Source organism: Ascaphus truei, chromosome 8, assembly GCF_040206685.1.
Source record: "Ascaphus truei isolate aAscTru1 chromosome 8, aAscTru1.hap1, whole genome shotgun sequence".
Taxonomy (NCBI): Eukaryota; Metazoa; Chordata; class Amphibia; order Anura; family Ascaphidae; genus Ascaphus; species Ascaphus truei.
In genome coordinates this window covers 9,530,688-9,544,924 of record NC_134490.1, presented here as the reverse complement: position 1 = coordinate 9,544,924, position 14,237 = coordinate 9,530,688, and the positions used below count along the sequence as shown (strand labels likewise).

The 14,237-nt window shown below is 42.3% G+C and overlaps 1 protein-coding gene across 3 annotated transcripts in view; it reads right to left on the bottom strand.

Moving 5' to 3' along the window:
• CDHR1 (cadherin related family member 1) overlaps nt 1–14,237 on the bottom strand; it is a 46,321-nt gene that overhangs the window by 20,493 nt on the left and 11,591 nt on the right. For all 3 annotated transcript variants that reach the window (XM_075610464.1, XM_075610465.1, XM_075610463.1), the window contains 8 exons: nt 13,248–13,393; nt 11,940–11,990; nt 11,034–11,123; nt 10,506–10,592; nt 5,147–5,263; nt 3,909–4,052; nt 2,985–3,063; nt 1,758–1,858 (listed from right to left, as the gene is read on the bottom strand). In XM_075610464.1, coding sequence (XP_075466579.1) covers nt 1,758–1,858; nt 2,985–3,063; nt 3,909–4,052; nt 5,147–5,263; nt 10,506–10,592; nt 11,034–11,123; nt 11,940–11,990; nt 13,248–13,393 — 815 coding nt within the window. The remainder of the gene's footprint in view (nt 1–1,757; nt 1,859–2,984; nt 3,064–3,908; nt 4,053–5,146; nt 5,264–10,505; nt 10,593–11,033; nt 11,124–11,939; nt 11,991–13,247; nt 13,394–14,237) is intronic.

Sequence of the window (14,237 nt, the reverse complement as noted above, 5' to 3'; positions counted from 1 at the left end):
TGGTTTAATAGAGATCCAGGGACTATCCCAATGAGGTTCTGAGAAGTGGGTTTTAACCCCCTTACTCTGTCCCTTCAGGGAATATTGGCCCCCTTAAGGATTCCATAGCACTTGGAAGTTGCTTCAAGATTATTCAAACCCCTATACCTGTGTCTTGGATCAATTCTGATGATTATAATCATATGTGCCATATGAATCCGGCGCACTTACCACATAAAACTCCCGTACATGATACTATCTACTATTCACATCAAAGGTGATTTTCTCTGAAATCATATACCCTATATTCTTCTCTCCTGTTTGGTGTGTTTTAAAGAATTGTGGTTTAAGATATATGGTATCTGTCTTCCATTAGTTACATGTACGATTGGTGGGGTATTCACCCAAGGTCAATACTGATTTAGTGCACAGTCTACTACTATACACTGGTTTTCTTTGTCTTGTTTTTTATATAAAACACCGAGCACTAATTGAGGAAGAACAGCGCCGAGGAGGGCATTTTTTTCTTGTTGGGAGAGAGACATGTCGACAGTCACCTCATCCTCCAAAAATGAACATGACATATTGTATAATGATCATGAATAACTTGCACACATCCATCTCTTAAATAACCAATAGCTTTTCCCCTTGAAGATAATAGAACAAAAATAGACAAAGACGGGAGAGAATACCCATGTTTGAAACACTACTGTTTTTTCTAATGGCGTTGCTAGGGGATTAGAAGACATTGTGGCTGCCCATTAGGGTCATCTGTTATTAACCTCAATGTTTTAAATAATAGGTTCACATGCTCTCCGTACTAAACTTCCTACCATCAGCAAAGAGCTTAGAGTAAGACCTTTCTCTTCAATTAATCCCTCTTTCACTGTCATTTACTTGATAGAACCCATACACGTACCCCAGAGAGAGGTGCTACAGCCATTTCAAGCATATGCATATAGCTTAGGAATGTAGAGAGAAACAGAATTATTGCTAAGGGCTCTTACAGAAGATTGCGTCCTAATGCATTGAAGTCTCATTAAGCCGTGAAGGTGCTATATAGGATGATGATTCCACTCTGTAACTAATTAGAATGACTATTTATGCCATAAGGTCTCCGAATAGGCATGTTCCCTGGAGGTGCGTGTTTAGCTTGCGATCTGCCACTGGGTTTCCACGTACTCTTAGATACATGTACGTTTAAAAAAGCGTTTCATATACTTGGAATTATATATACATGCCCATATAATCCTCAATTAAGTATTTAAAAATAACGTTAAAATGACTCATTATGAAAAATACTGACGCTAATACCTTACATTTTTGGCATGGCTTCAAACATTTGATCGTGCCACGTTCTTCTAAGGCAAACTCAGTCACTGTAACCATTAACAATATGTATGATAGATTTAGCAATCTCTCACAGCAGGGGTGGCCAACTTCAGAGCTCAAGGGCTACCAACAGGTCAGGTTTTCAAGATATCCCTGCTTCAGCACAGGTAGCTCAATCAGTTTCTGCTTCAGCACAGGTGTGTGTCAGTCTTCGACTGAGCCACTGCTTGGGCCACCTGTGCTGAAGCAGGGATATCCTGAAAACCTGACCTGTTTTTGGCCTTTGAGGACAGGAGTTGGCCACCAGTGCCTTGAGCTACATTTACCTAGGTGTGTGAACTAATGCTAGCTTTAAAACGGGAAGTTATTTGTAATTCTTTAACATCTTCCGACCTTGTTATTGTTACTTCCATTGGTTTGTTCTCCATGCGGTAGAAGATCAATACCTGAATTTTCAGTTCGTAGACCTCTTTCTTGAGTTCATTAGGGTTTTTTATGACAGTAATCCCTCCGGTAACATTATTGATTGCAAAAGCTCCATCGCTTCCTATCATAAATAGGAGATGGGATTTGTTATTTTGACAAGTTTGTGACTGGGCTATGCTACACATTGTTATACAGACTTTGTCACCGGGCTATGCTACACATTGTTATACAGACTTTGTCACCGGGCTATGCTACACATTGTTATACAGACTTTGTCACCGGGCTTTGCTACACATTGTTATACAGACTTTGTCACCGGGCTATGCTACACATTGTTATACAGACTGAAAATAAACTCACAATTTGAATGTAGGAAATGTGTATGAAAGTATAATAGTACATATCAATTTTAAAAGGTGACACTGTGTGCTCATTTGCATGTCATTTCCCAGAATCCCTGGCTGCAGTGGAAGCATTGCATGCTAACAGATAATGGGGAATAGCAGGATTGCAGACCTGTCTGAGACATGTGAATGTGCTCACATGTGATATTTTTATTTGCTATCAATTTCAAGGAATATAGGCTCCTGTTCAATATTAAGAGAATATGGCTAACATACAGTTACCAAACCCTTCACTTTTATTCTACTAAATAGAAGTTGATATTGTTAACAGTCCTACAGCAGCTTCTCACTGTACTGAATAGAGTGGATTGATTGAATGCTACCGTGTAGTACATCAATTCCCCATCTGTATAGAATAGATTGGCTAACCTTGCTAAGGGACCAAACTCTTGAATTTGGCTTGTGGAATAAGTCATTGGAGAGAAGGCTTCTGTTATACAAAGTGACCCTTTTTTACTGAGAATAATCTGCTCTGTTTCTGGAAATGCTGGTGATTGGATATGTATCACTGTGCTGCATTTCAGTGGCTAAGGAATAAATAATATGAACTATATCTTGCGCATGCGTAGACGTAGATTTGCCCAATGTCAAATGCGCTGGTTGGCAATTGAATTCATCCTCTTTCAAGACAGCAACGTTACCACTACACTCCACCTCCATGAGGCTGCCCTTCCCCCAATTACACAAATTATATAGACTTTATTTTTCTCTTGTACTTGTCCAAAACATTTGCTATCCGATGCTATCTTGGCCCCAGTTCCTTGTGATGGGGAACTAAAACTATGAGTCAAAATTATTTAAAGAAAACCATTGTTGGAGTTTGTCCCTTTAATGTCTATTTACCATCCATTAGGGAATAGTGTATAATGTTGGGGTTTCCTCTGTCTCCATCATATGCCATCACTGTGAGTACTTCAGCTCCCTGGTAAGAAAGAGCATATTATTACCACTTTGTCAACAGGAAGGGTATAGCGTATGCAGGTTTTATTTTATATAATTCTGTGGATATGCAGTGAAAATCCAATCACAGAAATATAATGTACCCTATTTGGCTGATTCTATATGCTATATAGTCCCACTGCCCTCCAAACCATTACTTTGCCTTTCAGGTTCAACGTGAGCCCTGGTTTGCTATTGATTTTGTATCAAAATATTAATTTGATGTGCACCCCTGGCATATTATATATGTTTTTAAGTGGTACATGGATAATATTTTATTACATCATCCAATATTAAGTTTATGACTGGAATATTAGGCGGCGGCCATGCTGGCGAAGACCGCGCGGAGGCGTGCATGGCACGGTCACATCGCCTTAAGGTATTGATCACGATGATGATGCATGCGACAGCAGGAGGGGGCGTGCGGTGCGCAAGGAATCAGTTTAGTCTGATTCCTCAGTACGATGGCCAGGTCACGTGAGCGGTTCGCCCAATGAGGCGAACCAGCTCTGTGATATCACAGACACGCCCCCCATGGAGAATCTACCTTGGCCACAAAACGCTCCCGTTTAACGTGGGTGATGTCACTCACGCGGTCGCCTCCGCGCGGTCTTCTGCTGCATGGACACAGCCTTAGTTACAGAGGGGCTTAACATGCTAAGAAATGTGAAAGGTCATATAAATTAGTAGGTTTTTATGACCTATGCAGGGCTAGAGTTCCCACCTTTTCAATCAAATAAACACACAAAGATTTTGGGCGGAAACGAAACTGTTTCACAGCCACTAATCTAACAAATGTGATGGAATTATAAAAGAACGAAGACTTACCATTGTGGTGTCCTCATAAACATAGCCATAGTATGGAGTCCCTACAAATACAGGAGGGGAGTCCTGCACATCTTCAACATTGATTGTCACCGTTGTGGTGGACGATAAGACCTGGTACTTCCCTCGAAGCTTGCCACCGCCATCCTTAAGTCCCAATGGATTCAGTAAAGAAGGGAAACTAATGAGGGGAATTTATCCTATGCAGCTCCAGCTTTCTGTCATGTTCTGAAGCCCTGTAAGTGACCGGCTCCTCTAGCTGTCCAGTAATGACATATTTTAGGGTTTATGACGTTTCTTCCTTTTACAACATTGCAACAATACCCTCTTTCCTATGTCCCACAATCCCTAAAACACTAAAGCCGGCCCTTGTCCTCTCCTGTATTCATTAGTGCAACACATCTTTTCCTCTTACAATCCATTCAAAGTGGTGCTGCTCGTATCATATCCTGCTCTTCTAGATGCATATCTGCTTCTGATCTCATATTCATTTGTGTATATAATACTACATTCTCCTTTCCTTAAAAGACTCTACATTCCTCAGCACCTCCAAGTATCGAAACTCTGATCTTTCGTCACATCCCTACTCATCACTTACACCCAAGGTTGTTTCACCTTTGCACCATTTGCCACTACAGCCCTCTCCTGTCTTAAACCTTCCTCACTCATCTCTCCCTACCTATGGATCGCCCTTCCACTCAATATTCGCCAAGCACCGTCACTTTCCACATTCAAAGTCCAGCCGAAAATGCAGTTCTTAGAAAAGCATCGTCATTAAGTGATTCACTCCTGACTCCAGATCCCTTTCATCTCCCGGGTTGCACTTTTAATAATGCACTTTTCTCCCAACATACCACTTAGATTGTAAGCTCTTCAGGGAAGCGTCTCCCTTTGGTTATTCACCTGCTGCTCTTATTGTTGCATGCTTATTGTTTGTTCTTTATTTACCTTGTATTGTAAAGCGCTGTGTACACTGTTGGTACTACAGCATATAGATAAAATAATATCTATTCCTACATTTCTAATCTCCTTTGCTGTCACTGCAGTCTTTTAACATACTGCAGATAAATGTGTCGCAGTGATAAAATACAGAAATGAATCACCCCCAAGCATTACTAATGTCCTGGATTATGACCTGTACATTACAATGCTAATCTGTTGAACTTTTTTTTGGTTAGCTATTAAAAAAAAAGTAAATAGAGTTCAAATGGTGTCCTAGTCATAGCATAACATTGACATACCTTGGCTATCACTGTGATAAAGTGGGTTCTTGATTTTTCAAAGTCTAGGAAGACCCCGGCTTTGATCCGGAGAACCCCGCTGTGACGATCTATTGTAAATTTGGTGCCATGCGTGTTCTAAAGGAAAGGGATGGGAGACATTGTAAAGGCTAATACAGAATGAGCAAGCAGCAGTCCCGTAAACTTAAACAGCGGCCAAGGGTGCCGGCTGGTGCCAGGAGTCCAATAATCCGAGCCGCATATACAGTATGAAGAAAAGGCAGGAAGCTCCCGCGTGGACTTGTGCAAATAAGGATTTCATTAAAAAGGGGCGACATTTCGGTTTGAAATATCGCCCTTTTTTATTAATTCCCTATTTGGCCAAGTTTATGTGAGAGCTTTATTCTAAGGAGCGTATTTTTAGATCATTTTTCCCTTTATATGTTGCATTTGCAGTGTTAATTGTTCTTGCTGCAGTCGTCTTAACTACGAATGTTAACATTAATTGTGATAAAAGGCAATCAGTCTTGGACTTGAGAAGGCATTCACTATTATTCATTGTTAGCTTCTATCAACTCAATCGCCAGCGAAATGATAAAGCAGTATGTGACTATGTGGGGAAATGATATCCAGTGCACAAAGAAGCTGGAGACCTACCACAGCCTACAGAGACAATACACCCTGGCACCCTACCTACTGAAGGTAAAAGACCCAAAGCAGAGACAGACCTTGGGCCAGTACAGAAAGAGTGTCCACAGCCTGGAAATAGAAACAGGCAGACACAGACAGAAATGGAAGCCCCAGGAGATGAGACTGTGCCAGCGATGTGAGCTAGGAGAGGTAGAAGATGAAACACACTTCCTGCTGCGTAGCACACAATGCTCTGAAGTGAGGAGTGCCCACCTGGAGAAACTCACAGCTCTTAACCAGAACTTTAATAATATAGAAGAGAACCAAAAATAGCGATCCTCCTCGGAGAAGATGAAACCACTGCAGAACTGGCTGCACACTATATCAGCACCTGCCACAGGCTGAGAGACACCACTAACCCCCACATCCCTGTGTGTAACTGTTACCCATGTACCATGCAATCATTATACCCTACCCCCTATAATTCATGTACTGTGCAACCATTATACCCAACCCCCTATAATCCATGTACTGTGTAATCATTGTACCCCAACCCCTATTATTCCCGCTTTGGCAATATTGAAATGTTCTTTCGTCGTGCCAATAGAGCTTATTTGATTTGATTTGATTTGATTCTATCAGGGAAGTGAGTATCATGGAAAATCAGCTTGTTGGCGCTTACAAAGCCCACGCAATTTAAATACATATTTCACCTAAGGAAAAGTGATTTGGTTGGCTGGTAGATTATGGCAGCACAGTATCAGTATGCAGCGTGTTTGTTTCCAATGACTGCATCATTTATACAATACTTACCCTGACTTTGACACTTCCTTATTGTAATAATAACATTAAGCTCAAAAGCAACTTGAGGCATTTAAATCAATTTACAGTACTTACACTTTTCAAAAAATGTTCTCCTGATCTATTGGCTTTTAACACAATGCATATTATTCCCATCGCATGTTGTCTTGAATAAAGCATCACAATGTTTTGATAATGAAGGTGAAGGCACGGGTCAGTGTTCTAAACTTGTACACTCTCTTGTATTAGCAATGTTCTCCTAATGAAATGTGTCGCTGTAGATAGTAGTAATGTGTGTGTTTTTACAGCCCGACTAACCTCCTCTGTCATTTTCCTTATCTGCTTGTCGTGGTTAATAGGTTTTCAAATGTTATTCCTGCAACTCAAATTGCTAACAGCAGTGAAACAAACACCACGAAAGATACAACACAAACAGTTTTTTGAGCAGCTTGGAATGAATTGCAGTGATTTCAAACTTTCAGTAAACGGTAACTCGAGTCTAAAGGCTGATCTGGTCAAAAGCTACTCCAATAATAATAATAATAATAATAATAATAATAATAATAAAATGTATTTCATACTGTATAGCGGTTTTCTCTCAATGGCTCTAAAAGTCCTTCACAATTACAATATAATGTGTGGTGAGCGGCATTGCACACAGGAATGTTACAGACAGGCCGGTTCTATAGTGTGCTACGCCGTGTAGTTTTAGTTGGCTGACGTTAGTCAGCCATTCTATAATGGTGCTGCACGGCAGGGAACATGGAACTGGCCGACAGGGGGGAAGATGAGGAAAATAAAGAATTTGCGCCGCTACCGCCACTGGTGTGTGTGTGTGTGTGTGTGTGTATATGTGTGTATGTATGTATGTATGTGTGTGTGTGTGTGTGTGTGTGTGTGTGTGTGTGTGTGTGTGTGTGTGTGTGTGTGTGTGTGTGTGTGTGTGTGTCAAGTTAAATAAATAAAAATTATTTTTATTGTGCAACTTTTTTTTATTTGAAAAATATTATGTAATACATTATTAACTCACACACACACACGTGCACGCACACATGCACACGTGCACACGCACACACGCAGACCACTTGCCTGTCGCTCACCGTATAGACACAAAAAGCGTGCGGCACGTGCGCACGGCAGCACAATCTATAGAACGGCCCTAAGTCCCTGCCCAGATGAGTTTACAATCTATGTTTGTGGTTCTTGGGGCACAGGGAGACTTGCTCTGGTCACACAGAGCGGACACTGGGAGTTGAACCAGGCTCTGTATTCTCACAGTCACTGTCTGTACCCAGTCAGCCACTCCTCCACACACGAGTTAAAGCATCATTGCTGTGCTCCGTGACCTATTTCAGGGCCTTAAATGAAAATCAGAGGTTCACACAGTTGCATTTGCCAGGAAGATATTGCAAATAAAAATCCCATTTGTGAGCACGTTCAAACGCCTCAGACAGGTCTGCAGCCCTGTCCTTCCCCATTATCTCTTAGCATGCAATGCTTCCACTACTGCCCTGTCCTTCCCCATTATCTCTTGGCATAGAGTGCTTCTCCTGCAGCCCTGACCTTCCCCATTATCTCTTAGCATGCAATGCTTCTACTACAGCCCTGTCCTTCCCCATTATCTCTTAGCATGCAATGCTTCTACTACAGCCCTGTCCTTCCCCATTATCTCTTAGCATGCAATGCTTCCCCTGCAGCCCTGTCCTTCCCCATTATCTCTTAGCATGCAATGCTTCCACTACTGCCCTGTCCTTCCCCATTATCTCTTAGCATGCAATGCTTCCACTACTGCCCTGTCCTTCCCCATTATCTCTTAGCATGCAATGCTTCCCCTGCAGCCCTGTCCTTCCCCATTATCTCTTAGCATGCAATGCTTCCACTACTGCCCTGTCCTTCCCCATTATCTCTTAGCATGCAATGCTTCCACTACTGCCCTGTCCTTCCCCATTATCTCTTAGCATGCAATGCTTCCCCTGCAGCCCTGTCCTTCCCCATTATCTCTTAGCATGCAATGCTTCCACTGCAGCCCTGTCCTTCCCCATTATCTCTTAGCATGCAATGCTTCCACTGCAGCCCTGTCCTTCCCCATTATCTCTTAGCATGCAATGCTTCCACTACTGCCCTGTCCTTCCCCATTATCTCTTAGCATGCAATGCTTCCACTACTGCCCTGTCCTTCCCCATTATCTCTTAGCATGCAATGCTTCCCCTGCAGCCCTGTCCTTCCCCATTATCTCTTAGCATGCAATGCTTCCACTACTGCCCTGTCCTTCCCCATTATCTCTTAGCATGCAATGCTTCCACTACTGCCCTGTCCTTCCCCATTATCTCTTAGCATGCAATGCTTCCACTACTGCCCTGTCCTTCCCCATTATCTCTTAGCATGCAATGCTTCCACTACTGCCCTGTCCTTCCCCATTATCTCTTAGCATGCAATGCTTCCCCTGCAGCCCTGTCCTTCCCCATTATCTCTTAGCATGCAATGCTTCCACTGCAGCCCTGTCCTTCCCCATTATCTCTTAGCATGCAATGCTTCCACTACTGCCCTGTCCTTCCCCATTATCTCTTAGCATACAATGTTTTCACTGCAGCCCTGTCCTTCCCCATTATCTCTTAGCATGCAATGCTTCTCCTGCCGCCCTGTCCTTCCCCGTTATCTCTTAGCATGCAATGCTTCCCCTGCAGCCCTGTCCTTCCCCATTATGTCTTAGCATGCAATGCTTCCACTACAGCCCTGTCCTTCCCCATTATCTCTTAGCATGCAATGTTTTCACTGCAGATATGAAACTGTGACCTCAACTTTCATGAACAGTTTGATCATTTTATTATTTTCTATATATTTGTATTAACAAAAATGACAGATATGCAGCATTGTTTGGCACTTACACATAGAGAACTGTCCTTCACTGAAACATATCACTGCTTTGTGAGTGACAGAGTGTGAGGGAACTTTGACACAATGAACCTGCTCGGACTTGCACATCTGTAGCTAAAACCCAGTTATAATTTAGAACACCGTAGTAGCTACACAAGACATTGTGGTATTGTCACTAATACGTGCATCCACTTGTTGCGTGGTGGCTGTTCACAACAGAACCGGCAGCTACAATAGAGTGCAAGTCATGTGTGAAGAGAGAATGCAGTGACAGTACACCACTGAACACAGCAAAGGGCCTGGGGACGGGTGCTTCTCGCTGGATTGGAAAGGCTGCACATGTTATTCGCAAGCAAGTGTTATCAATTTGTGACAGGAGATGAAAGAGAGAGAGAGAGGACAGAAAGAGAGAGAACGCATTATTTACATTGCTAAAAAATATCAGCCCCTGTTCCACTAAGGAAGACGTTGGAATTCTGCTTTTAATTTTAGGCTGCAGGGAGGAGTGAGATGGAGGAGTGAGATGAATGTGTGAGTAGGCCCTTTCTTTGGGTAGGTATGGGGTGGCCAACTCCAGGATTCAGCACAGGTGGTTCAATCAGTGGCTCAGTCAAGGACTGAGCCAACTATGCTGAAGCAGGGATATCCTTAACACCTGACCTGTTGGTGGCCCTTGAGGACTGGAGTTGGCCAACCTTTGTGTAGATGTTCTTTGAGGTAGTGAGCCAAGTCTGGAAGAAGAGATGATAAAGTCATTTGCGTGCTGTGTTGCAGGCCTCTCTGGCAGTGACGGGAATAATGAGCGATTATTGGGTGAACTTGTGAAATGAAACCTGAAGAAAAATGTCTACATTGCAAGACATTCAGTCCAGGTGATTTCTTTTCCACGGAATTTCAAAATAATTCAATATAACTGCTTCAAAATAGCACAAGTGATTTCAGTGGTATTGTGTCGGCTAAGTGTAGAACCAGGTGCACTTTGAACCAAAGAAGAAGAGGTTCATTGCAACAAACTCAAAAGATACCATCATAACAGAATACAACGTGAGTCTTAGATTTAAAGAAGCAAGGTTACCTGGATAAAATAGTTGATGCTTCCACCAGAGCCTGTATCTTTGTCCACTGCTTCTATCTGGAAAATACTGCTGGCCGGTGGAGTGTTCTGAAAATCCAAAGAATTTGCTCTTAGCTATCAAAAGCACTAGAACACATAATAGTAATAAATAATATATGAATATAAAGTATGTTGATTTGATTTTACTTGGGGACATCCGTTTTTAGTCTTCGACTCAGTCTTCTACTGAGCCACTGATTGAACCAACTGTGCTGAAGCAGGGATATCCTGAAAACCTGACCTGTTGGTGGCCCTTGAGGACTGGAGTTGGCCACCCCTACTACACGTCGTTTTTCCTTTTCTTTATGTCCATTAAAAGTTGCCAGGCCTGAAATGGCATTAAGTGTTCCGTTTCATTATTGGGTTATGGTATGTAATGAGTTAGGCTTCATGCCGTCTCATACCGGCCCCGGTCCTGTTTAAGAACACGTGTGCAATGCTTTCTTTGTTCACAATGCCTGAGAAAGAGAGTGGAGACATGGAACTAACCTCAGGGATGCTCACAATGTACGGCGTGCTGAGGAATTCTGGGCTCTCGTCGTTGGCGTCTGTTACCACAACTCGGACTTTTTCAGCAACCTGCAATTCAAATGAGAAACTACATTCAATGGGCCAAGGGATTCGTGATAAACCTACAGCTCCTGAATTGGCTTGCAGTTCTGTGGAGTAAGCATTCTCTATCACTGTGCTTATCTAGGGAGCCATGGCATAGGCCCCAAATTATTAAGTGGTGATGAAGCATAAGTAGGGTTACCAGATTTGTCCTGGCGAAAAGCGCATGCGCAAAGAGCACTTGCCGACTGCACGTGTGCGAACCACGTTTGCGGGTCGTTCATGCACATGCGCGATCGGAGCTTGCTGGTCACGCATGTGCAAGAGCAGCCGGCAAGTGCCGATCGCGCATGCACAGTCTGCGCTCGCCAGTGGCACAGAAAACCGGAACAGAGCCTGAAAAAGTCGGGACAGAGGCCGAGAAACCGGGACTGTCCCAGCTAAAATAGGACATCTGGTCACGCTAAGCATAAGACATCTTCAGATGCCTGAAAACACCTTGCAGCCTGTTACCCTAAATTGTCTCTAATGTGCTCTGTAGCATGGCAACATGTATTAAATATGGGCCTATGTGATTATAGTGTTGGTCGTTAATATTTAAACTTGAGATTTTTATTCCAACTTCACAAATTTAGGATAGAACTGGGGAATTTAGGGCAAATCCCTTTATTTATCCATATATAATTGGGAAATAATATCCCCAGCTCCCATGTGCAGGCTGCCATGCTGAATTCCAGAATTCCACCCAGGAGGTGGCTGCAAGGTGCTATATGAATACAATATATAATATATTATTACTACTGCAGCAGTGTACCAGAATATACATGGTAATTTAAAACTTACTCGATTGAGCCCATCTGATATGCTGACAATTGCTTCAATCTCATCTTGCTTCTGTGAAAAAAAAACAACAGCAAAAGATTGTAATATCCTTGTGTATATAATTGATATAATGGAAGTAGTTTGAACCCTACCTGTCTGTGACCTGACTAACATGATGGGTATATTTATTCTGAACATTGGAAGCAATTGATAAAGAATAAGGTATATTTCTTTTTTTTTCTTCTATAGTGTACAGGCATACCCCGCATTAACGTACGCAATGGGACCGGAGCATGTATATAAAGGGACAATGTACTTAAAGTGAAGCACTACCTTTTCCCACTTATCGATGCATGTACTGTACTGCAATCATCATATACGTGCATAACTGATGTAAATAACGCATGTGTAACAGGCTCTATAGTCTCCCCGCTTGCGCACAGCTTCGGTACAGGTAGGGAGCCGGTATTGCTGTTCAGGACCTGCTGACAGGCGCATGCGCGAGCTGCCGTTTGACTATTGGGCGATATGTCCTTACTCGCGAGTGTACTTAAAGTGAGTGTCCTTAAAGCGGGGTATGACTGTATCTAGCCCTATCACCTTCACTGCGAGGCAGTTCCATCCATCCACTGCTCTTTCTATATTTTCCCTGCATATATTCTACCTGGTTCCAAAACCTCTATCCTTAGAATATGTTTTAGTAAAAACATAAATGAAATAGAAATAGCTGTGTTAGTCCAGTTGCGATAGTGCAGAATAAATATGTACTTCAGTGTTAGGTGATACCTTTTTTATATGTAACAATTGATATTATAGGACAAGCTTTCGAGAGTTCTCCTTTCTTCCTCAGGTTAGCAATCAGAAGGAAGAGAGGAGAACTCTTGAAAGCTTGTCCTATAATATCAATTGTTACAAATAAAAAAGGTAATTAGTGGCGGACGTATATTTCTGCCACCAGTAGGCTCGGAGGCGCCCTCTGCCCTAGCATATTGATGTCGCGGCATCATGTGATGCCACATTGTCACAGCAACGCGGCATCGTGTGACGTCACAACGACATTTGACATTATGTTCTCGTGGCAACACGGCGTTATGTGAAGTTGCGGCGTCATTTGGTGTTGGGTCGCCATGACAATGCAACACTACAGGCAGGGACCGCTCCGGAAAAGGTAAGGCTCTCACACACACAAACATTTTCTCCCCCAAAAATTGTTGCCCCCCCAAAAATTGGCGCTCTAGGCTATAGCCTACTCAGCCTAATGGGAACTCTGGCGCTGCACCTAATGCTGAAGCATTAGTAAAAACGTAGCATTCTCAATGAGAAGATTACCTCTCTGTCAAGCTCTTCCATTAATGTCACATTCCCGTGAAGTGGATCGACAGCAAAATAAAGTTTTGAACCAGGTTCAAAGGTCAGGCCGTATGTCACAGGATATCCCTCCGGGTCACTTCCATTTAGTGTGTAGATGTAAGCTCCTTCAAGGGAACATATTGTTTAATTATTAGAAGAAATTCATTATTGGGGAGGGGGGTAAATCTGTCGTGTGTGTGTGTGTGTGTGTGTGTGTGTGTGTGTGTGTGTGTGTGTGTGTGTGTGTGTGTGTGTGTGTGTGTATATATATATAAAAAAAAAGAATGCAACATTTTGAATCTTATATCCAGTTATAAATGGTAAATTTAGGCAAAATAGGACAGTGTTGTCTCTAGTATCTCTTCTGCAAAACGGTTACAAAATGAAGGGTTCATTAATTGATGCTAGGTTTTTAACAAAATATTTTTGCACAGCTTATTATTTGGTTAGTTCCGGTAAAATATGATTATTTCATATTCTTATATAAAAGAGCCAGGATCGACTAAATGACTAAAGAACGTCATTTCATGTTTTCTTTGTGTCTCATTTTTTAAACCTCAATAAATATATCAAATGGGATGTAACAGGTATCTCTGAAACAATAAAGTGGGATAAAGAAATAGCACTAATGAACCAAATAACATATTATTCACTTAAATTGACATTAGAGGGACTGAGAAAGCATTGGATGTGGGAAAGTCTGCTACTTTTGATCACAGACCCTGGGAATACAGTAAAAAACATGTTGTTTAGCAATTCAGAAGAGTCATTTTTTTCTGCCCTATTAAGCACCCGGGTTTCAGGAACCTATACCAGAAAGCGTTTGCTCCTGACACAGTTGTTATAGAATCACACTTAGAAAACAATGGCAGAGTGGCTCAGAGAACTCTGGATGGTTCCTCAGCTGAAAGCAGAGCTAGGCATGTACCATCAACATGGTCTAGGACAATTGGTCGTGGCCGTTTCGCT